Source organism: Delphinus delphis, chromosome 20, assembly GCF_949987515.2.
Source record: "Delphinus delphis chromosome 20, mDelDel1.2, whole genome shotgun sequence".
Classification (NCBI taxonomy): domain Eukaryota; kingdom Metazoa; phylum Chordata; class Mammalia; order Artiodactyla; family Delphinidae; genus Delphinus; species Delphinus delphis.
The window spans coordinates 21095589-21106518 of record NC_082702.1 but is presented as its reverse complement, the minus strand read 5'-3'; the positions used below and the strand labels follow the sequence as shown (position 1 = coordinate 21106518).

Genomic DNA, 10930 nt, shown 5'->3' with positions numbered 1-10930 from the left:
CCCTTTTGGAAAGCTTCCCTCAGATAATATCCTATGCCACTGCCTCTTAAAACTGAAGAATTCTAAGTTACTCCCATAAATGATGAATAAAATTTCTTGGCCCGTCATACAGGGGGGAGTGGAGGGGTATCCCACACATAGCCAGGTGTGCAAAATAAAGGAAACTTGGATACTATTGTTTCTGCCAATGCCAAAAAACATCTCCCAGGTCTTGGAGACAACCAGCTAATTCTACCTCATCCTAACCATGAGCTCTCTAGAATCTCTGTCCCTGACACAAAGAAGGTAAATAAACAAGAAAGTCAATTATAGATTTCACAAATATCTTGTACACCGGTCTGTAATTTTTAATTAGAATCAACTATCAAAGACACTGCACCTTTGAAGTCTTTGAGCATAACAATGTTTAACAGTGGCTTTATTAGGTGAATGCTTGAAAGTATTCAACATTAAATTCAATTTACTTCACATGTTTGCAAACACATCATTAGCAATTCTTAACTATTTCAAACCAACTAATTCGAAGTACAGAAGGTTTGTTTGCAAATAACTCTTCTGAGGTGACATGAAGACTGAAAGAAGCCTATAACTTGAGTCCTGGTCTCTAGCCAACAACTACTACATCATCACTGGTGAACTCATATGAGGGAACTTCTAGGTTGAGAGGTGCAGGCCCCTTCCTGATCCTGCCAGATGCATCATAGTGTGACCCATGGCAAGGGCAGTAATAACCACCAAAATCTCCTGCATTTGCAATGGGTACACAACCAAGATGAGTGCAAACACCTATCAAGATAACCCATTCAGGTTTCTTTACTCGTTCTAAATCATGCTGTGGGTCCCTCAACTGGGACACTTCAACTGCAGATTCCTGGTCAATTTCCTTCTTGGTTCTATGGCGCACAAACAGGGGTTTGCCTCTCCATTTGAAAGCCATGTTCTTGCCCTCTGGAATATCGGATAACTTGATTTCGATTTTCGACATGGCCAACACATCAGCAGAAGCACTCATGCTGGAAACAAACTGAGAGATGACATTCTTGGCAGCATACGCAACACCCACAGTAGTTGTTGCAGTTATCAAATAGGAGAAACCTCTTCTAGCCTCACTGCTCTCTTTTGAAGACTTTGTACTATCTAACACTTCAGCACGACGATAGTCAGAGAAGTCAGGCACTTTGATGTCCGTATGGGAATAACGAACAGAAGCAGGGACTGCAAGATAAACAGAAGGTTAAAAAACACAATTAGATAAGGACTCTGAAAGGGGTATACATCAGATAATGGACCTTTATGGATTCACGAGCAAAAATCAAATTATAAAAATGTGAAATATGGCACTCACTGGTCTCAGAAATGGTCAAGTTGGCAATGCCAGCATATAAAATACTGAAAACAAAATGAAGTCAACCACTACCTATCATATTGGTATGAAATCATTAGATAATAGGTATAATTGTGTTCCTCTTGATTGAACACTGCGATTCAGAATTCATAACAATTCAGTGTATCAAGTTAAAAAAGTTAAATAGCACTGTAAACAGCAATATTTTAAGTCCCCCAAAATTCAATCTAAGACATAAGTATCACCCATATTTTCTGGATTAGAAGAGACCCTAAAACTCATCTAGTCCACTCATTAAATTGATGTGTGATCATCTTATTAAACCAAATGTCTAACTTTATTTTCCTATCTACCTGCTCTCTGAAAGAACTGCTAAAAATTCATAAAACACTAATTATAAGATAATAAACATTCTGTAAACAGTATAACTTTAGTTGCAGAAAACTTAATTTCTATTCTAGATTTTGGGGTATAAATTCAAGTAAAACCACCAATGGGCAGAAAAGGATATCCTTATCAGGATACGGAGCTATCAAAATCAAATGAAATCTCCAAAAGAACCAATTATTTCAATTTAATATAAAAAAAAAGAGCAAATTTTTCATGTATCCGGCTCTTCAGTGAAGGGCAAAACATCTATAAGAGTAGGGGCATTATCTTTCTTTTTTTACTGCTGAGGATCTCTCAACTGGGACACTACCACTGCAGGCCATAAAAAGGCCAGATGTTTACAACAAATGAATATTAAATAAACAAATAATTACTGTTTATGCAGTATTCTGGATGCAAGCAGTTTATTTTTTGAAAAAACAGGTATGTCCTTCTATCCCATACCATTTTTAACTGTCTGACAAAAAATTAACTTACAGTATCACTTTTAAGTATGTTTTAGGAAGTAAATCTCTTTGTAAACTCTATACTCATTTAAGGAAATCTGCTACAGGTTTCCTTTTTAGAAAAGGGACACTAAAAATTCCTTACTTTTAGAAAATGTTTCCAAAAGAAATATGCACTTTTAAAATGCATTTTCATATAAGTTGCAATTCTACTTGACCTACTAGGCTGTCTCATCCTAACATACTTCCTTGAGCAAACATTACAATAATACATTTCACATGGTTCTCAAGGTCAGTAATTTTATGGAAACCGTTAATTATTCACAGACAATGGTGAAACCTATCAAAAGCACTCTATGTACTTTTCTAACTCAGCATTTTCTGTAGGGGACCAGGACACAAGTAGTGACTACTTGAGATCCACAACTATGGCAAAGTGACATATCACATATTACCCTACTTAATCACTTTCCCTTAGCACTGTCTGGGATTACACAGGAAAGATGTGTATCATACTTAAAAGATGAAGAAACCAAAGTTCATACTTCTACGTTAAAAGCCCTATTTACAACCCTTCCACACAAGGAAATGTACAGGGACGCTAAATAGAATGGCTTTGTCACAGGGACACTAAATAGAATGGCTTTGTCACTATCATCCAGAGATTTGGTGGCAAAAGAAATCCAGTTGTCTATTCCCATTCTATCTAGTAGGTTACACTTTATACTGAGCTCCACCATCAAGAACATAAACTGCCATATTGCAAAAATCATTCTCTAAATAATCTATATAAATTGTATTAGGTGTGACTTAGTAGCAAAATTCCTAGCTAGATTTAGCTCTAAACTAAAATAAAATCAGACACTTATAGAAACATCATCTAGAAATGGAGGAAACTTAAGCCATTATAACAAAACAGGGTTTTTTGATTTGTTTTGTTTTGTTTAAGGTGAGCTCTAATGTGTCCCAACTCAGGGATCTTCTCCTGACCCAACCACCCCTTCCCACATCCTCTACTAACCATCTTTCCACAAACCATCTATACAGGAGATTTTAATATGAATTTAAGCTTCAAGTTGAAGGCATGATTGCAGAAAAGAGGTTTGCCTTACGGGTCTACTTTACCACTTCTTGGAGAAGTCAGGTAAGCCCCTGATTTTTAGAAGAAACTCTTTAGCTATTTGACAAATTCCAAGACACTTTTCACCTTTGTTACTGAAATTTTCTCCTCCCTTAGTGTTTCTCACCTCAAGGTCCAAAGAACTGGCTTGGGCAACTTCTCTAAAACCCACTGGTGCCTGCTAAAAAAAATTGCCACTTTATTCATTCACAAATACTCTGCACCAACTATATGCAAAACCTGAGATTGTGGAAGACAGAAAAATAAAGGAGATATTCTCTACACACTGAAGCTCAAGGTCAGAGGAATCACCAATAACTGCAATACAGAGTGGAAAGTGTTATGTGCTATAAAATGTAAAGGAATCAGCAAATGTAAATTTTTATTGACCTGATCCTGAGTTGAGATTGAAAGGATGGGTAAGACTTGGAAATGTGGAAAACTGAGTGGGAGGACCATTTAAAGTAAAGAGAAAAGGGTGAATGAAGGCAGAATAAAGAAGGTGGGGGCAACCTGGTGTAGGGCAAAGGTCACCAATACAACTGTCAATGAGGCCAGGCAGGTAGCACAATGAATCAAGTAGACCTGATGAGGGCTGTGATGAACTGGAAAAGCACTTGTTCCGACCAAGGGTGCAGCCAATGCAGAGCACACTAGACATGGAACTAAAGCCCAGTGCTGCCAACTTTCAACATTTCCAGAGATGCCAGAAATAGTCTGTTTTTTAAAACTATGCAAGTTGGGCATACCTCAGGCACCTGGCTCACAAGCTGCCAATTCAGGATCTCCAAACAGAGCATAAAAAGAAAAACAGAAAACAAGGCACCAAAGATAAACTAGGCTCTGCTGACAGAGGGTGTAAAACACACTCCTGGTGAGAGCTTATGGCTAAATCAGTCTTTCAAATCCACGCACTATCACGTACACAACGTGTATCTTGTAGTCCGTTTTCTCATCTGTAAAATGGGAGTATCATCACTCTCTGCCGTCTGCTCTTCTTGAGAATGAAATTCATTACGGTGTGAAAACCCTTTGGCCCAGTGCCTGAAAACACTGCTGATACTCTGCAGTATAGTCTACACTATAAACGACCTTGCGGCTCGTTTCTTTTTCTTCGGATCTGCGGTGGTGACACGGAAGGACACTAAAGGATGGGAGGTAGCGAGCGGGACAACTTTTCAAATATTAAAAGCAATTCCTATTTTTTGAGAATTTATAAAGTGCCCCCAGAATGTGTTAATGGCTTAACGTATACTTTTTCCATCTGAACCTTACGATATAACCTACGAAATTGGTATAATAATCCATTTCACTGGTGAGGGAACACGTTTAGGAATTTGCCCAAAGGCAAACGACCTGTAAGCAGCAAAATCTCTTGTCAGACTTCGCTAGAAGGAGTCGGGCTCCATAGTTCTTGAACTTAACCGACGAAGTAGAAAAATTAGCCTGTGGTTGGGAAGCCTATACACAGCCACAGAGGCCCAGAATGTCAGAGATGGAGGTCACCTGAGACCGCCCAACGGAGCAGCGACCCCGCATAGGTAAGGACACCGAGGCTCGCGGAGGTACAGAGGCCTGCCCAAGGTCGACCCACCCAGGCAGGCAACCCCATCCACAAACAGGGCTCCGCTCCATCTTCCGGCAGACCCCCCGCCCTTCTCGGCTGCTCCCTGGGTCCAGGGCCGGAGGGAGCAAGAAAAGAGGGACCCCTCAATCCCCGGTCGTTCCCCTCAGCCCGGCTCACCATTGAGGCCCACGGAAGCGACCAAAGGCCGGGCCGCGGCCTGGCCACTCAGCGACTCCCGGCACAGAAAGGACCGCTTCACATCCAGTATTGGCGACTCCGAAGTGGCGGGCACCGCGGCCTGCACCAAGGGCCGCAGCGCGCCCGCCACGCCGCGGGACGTGGCCGACAGGACGGGCGCAAAAGGGCCCGAGCGAACGGCGACCGAAAACATGGCGACGGCAGCTCCAAAAGATAAGCCGGTCACAGGGACGACCAACCTCCCGCGGCGCAGGCGCGAAAGGCGCGGGACCCGTGACGTCAGCGCGCAGGCAGAAGAGGAGCCCCGCCCCCACACAGGGCGGGGCGAGCCTGCAGTGCCGCAGAGTCAGAGGCGATGCGAGACCGGCAGGTAGGAGGCCGTGCGGCCACCTGTGTTAGCCCCGGGTGTCTAGCGGCCTCAATTCAGGGATCTGCCCCAAGAAAGGGGGCAATGGAGGCCCCCAGGAATGTCCCATGGATCGATTTTGCGTCCGTTGGGGGCAAAAGTCTCATTTATGGGAACCTAGGGATAAAAATAAGTTATCATAATAGTTTAAATAGGGATAATAATAATTCTTAACATGTTTGCAAATGTTTATATATATACCCAACCATATGTGTAAAATATGGTTGGGTATACATAGAAAACCCAGAGCAGAACTTAATATGTAGTAATTACTCTGTGTTTACTATAATGATTATTATCGTTATCTAACTAAAACCTTAAAAGCATTTTTAAAAGTCCAGAGACTTATGTGCAAAGCTTAATAATGATGATGATGATGGTGGCTTATGTTTATTAAGCGTTTACTATGTATAAGATTTTGTGCTTTACCTTCATTCTTTCATTTATAATCAAGATCCCTATAGCTACTATTTTACCAGTGAGGAAACAGAGGTTTAGAGGAATTATGTGCCCAGGACAGGATAACCCAGTAAGCTCTAAAGTGGGGAAATCTGTCTTCTTAGTCTGTGCTCTTACCTATTGTCACAGTTTCCCTAAGTGAGATTTCAGGGAATGCAGAGATACATCCCTAAATCAGTTTCTATCACATGGTGAGAATGTTATTCCCTTTTTACTTCTCTTTAAATTCTTCTGATTACACCAATGAGAAAGTCCCAGTTTGGTGTTAGTATATCTTTAATTCTTCTCAAGACTTACTAAATCTCTCCTTTAACAGAATAGGTCTTAAATTCAAAGCCGTTAGGTAGTTGAATCTAGAGAGGATTTAATAATAGTTTATTTTCGTGGTATACATTTTCTAACCATACTGATTTTCCAAAGACTGTAGTGAGATAAAGTTTTTTTTACATTTATTTAGTCAAAAGTGAGTTAATTTGGGCTTCCCTGGTGGCGCAGTAGTTGAGAGTCTGCCTGCCAATGCAGGGGACGCGGGCTCGTGCCCCGGTCTGGGAAGATCCCACATGCCGCGCACCTGGGCCCGTGAGCCATGGCCGCTGAGCCTGCGCATCCGGAGCCTGTGCTTCACAACTGGAGAGGCCACAACAGCGAGAGGCCCGCGTACCACAAAAAAAAAAAAAAAAAAGTGAGTTAATTTAAATATTAAGTAAATAGTAATACAAGCAGTGCACAGATTTGGCAGGGTTGTGATGGTGGTGGGTGTATGAACCAATGAAGTTTCTCTGTGTGCTTGCATGGGCTCTGTGACCTAGGCAAGTTTCCTAACCCCTCCATGCCTCAGTTTCCTCACCTAAAATGGAGATGGTGATGATACCGTCTGTGAGGAATAAATGTATTAACATGTATAAAGCACCCAAGGGGCCTTGTACATACTAAGCTCCGGGTGAGGGTTTGCTGGTATTGTTTTTATCTGACATATCATCTACCTACTCTGAGAAGCCTTCATTTGATTCCTGATGACTCAATGATATTCCTCTCTAGGTCCACAGCACACTGACCACTTCTGCCTGGACCCTCCTCAGGGCCTAGGTCTTGGCCTTGCTTATTGCCCCAGGGACTGTGTTGTACTCTCAAGATTGGAACTGGCCTCCTCAGGGGCCACCCTGGCTCGGCTAGCCACAGGGCGGGCACTGGGTTCACCCCAGCAACAACCCGAATGATAAAAGCAGACCCTCCCAGAGAAGCTAGTACACGCCATGCATAGTTGGAGTGCTTTACATAAAATAACACACTTAATATCACAATATCCCTCTGAGGTGTGTAAGAGTAAGTGAAGGATGAATGGTGAAAAAAGGAAGGAGCTTCATAAGGTGAGCGGAGTAGGAATTGTTATCACTAGACTCTCAGGGTTCAATCCCAGTTCTGCTATTCACAAGCTATATCCTAAGATGATTTATATATAACCTCTGTGTATGCCTCAGTTCTTCTATAAAATGAGAATAATAATAGTATCTATCCCCCAAAGGGTTATTTTAAGGATTAGATGGATTAATATATATAAAGTGAGTAGAAACTGTGCCTGGCAAGTGCTATGTAAATGTCCATAATAATAATAAAAATAACTCTTTAAATTTTTTAGATGAAGAAACTGAGATTCAGAGAAGACAAATGACTTACCCAAAGACACATCATATTTTTTTTAGTTTTATTGAGATATGATTGACATATAACATGTGTAAGTTTAAGGAGTACAACTTGTTGATTTGATACACTTATATGTTGCAACATGACTACCACCACTATAGTGAGCTAATATCTAAGTCACCTCATATAATTATTACCATATCTTTTGTGGTAAGAACACTTAAGATCTACTCTCTTAGCAACTTTCAGGTATATAATATGCTATTATTAACTATATCATCATGCTGTACATTAGATCCCCAGAACTGGTTCATCCTATAACTAGAAGTCTGTACTCTTTGACCAACATCTCCCCATTTCCATAAATCCCTAGCCCCTGGTAGCCACCACTCTACTCTGTTTCTATGAGTTCTGTTTTTTTAGATTCCACATAAAGTGAGATCATACAGTGTTTGTCTTTCTCTATCTGAATTATTTCACTGAGGATCACACCTTCAAGGTTTATCCAGGTTGTCCCAAATTGTAGGAGTTCCTTCTTTCTCATGGCTGAATAATATTCTATTGTGTATTTGTACCACATCATCTTTATCCATTCACCCATTGACAGAAACTTAGGTTGTTTCCATATCTTGACTAGTGTGAATAACGCTGGATGAACATGATACAGTTCATGATCATTCCAGTGTTATACAGAAACTCAAGATACAGTTTTCATTTCTTTTCGATATATACCCGGAAGTGGGATTGCTGGATGATATGGTAGTTCTATTTTTTATTTATTGCCAAATCTCCATAGATGTTTTCCATAGTTGCTGCACAAATTTACATTCCCATCAAGAGTGAACAGGTTTCCCTTTTCTCCACATCTTCACCAACACTTACGTCTTGTCTTTTTGATGACAGCCATTTTAACTGTGACATCTCATTGTAGCATTGATATGCATTTCCCTATTAGTGATGTCAAACATGTTTTCATGTACTTGTTGACCATTTGTGTGTCTTCTTTGAAAAAAATGTCTATTCAGAACCTCTGCCCATTTTTAATTGGGTTGTTTATTTTATTACTCTTTAGTTGTATGAGTTCTTCATATATTTTGAATATTAATCCCCTATCAGATATATGATTTGCAAATGTCTTCTCCCATTCTGATGGTTGCCTTTTCATTTTGTTGATGGTGTTTTTGCTATGCAAAACCTTTTTAGTTTGACATAGTCTCACTTGTTAATTTTGCTTTTGTTGCCTTCAGTGTCATAGCTGAAAAATTGTTGCCAAGACCAACGTCAAGGAAATTTTCCCTATGTTTTCTCCTAGGACTTTTATGGGTTTTGTTTCTATGTTTAAGTCTTTAGCCCATTTTGAGTTAATTTTTGTGAGTGGTCTAAGATAGGAGTCCAATTTCATTTTACTCCCTGTGGTTATCCAGTTTTCCCAACACCATATATTGAAGACACTATCCTTTCCCTCATTTAGTATTCTCAACTCCCTTGTCAAATATTAGTTGACTGTATAGGCAAGCGTTTATTTCTTGGCTCTCAATTCTGTTTCAGTCGTCTTAAATTTCCTAAGACTTGTTTAGTGACCTTTTATATGATCTAAGCTGAAGAATGTTCCATGTGCACTTGAGAAGAATATATATTCTCCTGCTGTTGGATGGAATGTTCTATATATGTCTGTTAGGTTCTTTTGGTCTAAAGTTTTGTTCAAGTCCAACATCTCCTTGTTGTTTTTCTGTCTGTTTTTCAATCTATCCATTGTTGAAAAAGAAGTATTGAATTCCCCTACTATTATTGTACTATGTCTATCTCTCCCTTTAGATCTGTTAGTTTTGCTTAATATATTTCATTGCTCTGATGCTGGCTGCATATATATTTATGATTGTTATATCTTCTTGATGAATTGACCCCTTTATTATTATATAATGACCTTTTTGTCTCTTGTTACCATTTTTGGCTTAAAGTCTATTTTGTTGGTACCTTCTCTCTTTAGGTTCCCATTTTCATGGAATATCTTTTTCCATCCCTTCGCTTGAGCCTATGTGTGCCTTTTAGCTGAAGTGAGCCTCTAGTGGGCAGCATATATTTGGACCTTGTTTTTGTTGTTGTTGTTGTTAATCCATCCAGCCACTCTATGTCTTTTGATTGAGGAATTCAATCCATTTACATTTTGAGTAATTATTGATAGGTAAGAACTTACTAACATCATTTTATTAATTGTTTTCTATCTGTTTCATAGTTCCCTTATTCCTTTCTTCTGTCTTGCTGCCTTCCTTTTTGAACTGATGATTTTCTGTAGTGTTATGTTTTAATTACCTTCTCTTTATCTTGTGTGAATTTGCTGTGGTTTTTGCTTTGTGGTTACCATGGGGCATGCATATATATATATATATTTATTTATTATTATTTTTTATTTATTTATTTATTTTTATTTTTTTGTGGTACGTGGGCCTCTCACTGTTGTGGCGTCTCCCGTTGCGGAGCACAGGCTCCAGACGCGCAGGCTCAGCGGCCATGGCTCACGGGCCTAGCCGCTCCGCGGCATGTGGGATCTTCCCAGACTGGGGCACGAACCCGTGTCCCCTGCATCGGCAGGAGGACTCTCAACCACTGCGCCACCAGGGAAGCCCTATTTATTTATAAAATACAGTCAATTTTATGCTTGTAACAATTTAACTTCAATCGCCTACAAAAGCTCTACCCTTTTACTCTTTCCTTTTATGTTTTTGATGCCACAATTTGCATCTTTTTATATTGTGTATCCATTAACAAATTATTATAGCTATAGCTGGGCTTTTTTTATACTTTTGTTTTTTAACTTTTGTAGAAAGTGTTTAACAAACCACCATATTACAGTTTAGAGTGTTCTTTATTGGGGGGTTATGTTATTTTTTTAAATTAATTAATTAATTAATTAATTTATTTTTGGCTGTTATGGGTCTTCCTTGCTGCACACAGGCTTTCTCTAGTTGTGGCGAGTGGGGGCTACTATTTGTTGTGGTGCGTGGGCTTCTCATTGCAGTCGCTTCTCTTGTTGCAGAGCACAGGCTCTAGGTGCACGGGCTTCAGTTGTTATGGCTCACAGGCTCTAGAGTGCAGGCTCAGTAGTTGTGGTGCATGGGCTTAGTTGCTCTGCAGCATGTGGCATCTTCCCGGACCAGGGATCAAACCCATGTCCCCTGCATTGGCAGGCAGGTTCTTAACCGCTGTGCCACTGGGGAAGTCCCAGTTTAGAGTATTCTGAATCTGACTATATTCTGACTATATACTTACCTTTACCAATGTGTTGTATGTTTTCACATTACAAGTTAGTATCCTTTCATTTCAGCTTGAAGAACTCCTTTCAGCATTTCTTGTAGGGCAG

At 40.1% G+C, this 10930-nt stretch overlaps 1 protein-coding gene across 1 annotated transcript; it reads right to left on the bottom strand.

Moving 5' to 3' along the window:
- Positions 1-326: 326 nt before the first annotated feature.
- On the bottom strand, positions 327-5309 carry UQCRFS1 (ubiquinol-cytochrome c reductase, Rieske iron-sulfur polypeptide 1). The gene is made up of 2 exons (XM_060000024.1): positions 5046-5309; positions 327-1215 (listed from the first exon to the last, which is right to left on the bottom strand). The coding sequence occupies exons 1-2, from the start codon at positions 5257-5259 to the stop codon at positions 605-607; spliced, it is 825 nt and encodes a 274-aa protein (XP_059856007.1). The 5' UTR covers positions 5260-5309; the 3' UTR covers positions 327-604.
- Positions 5310-10930: the final 5621 nt, after the last annotated feature.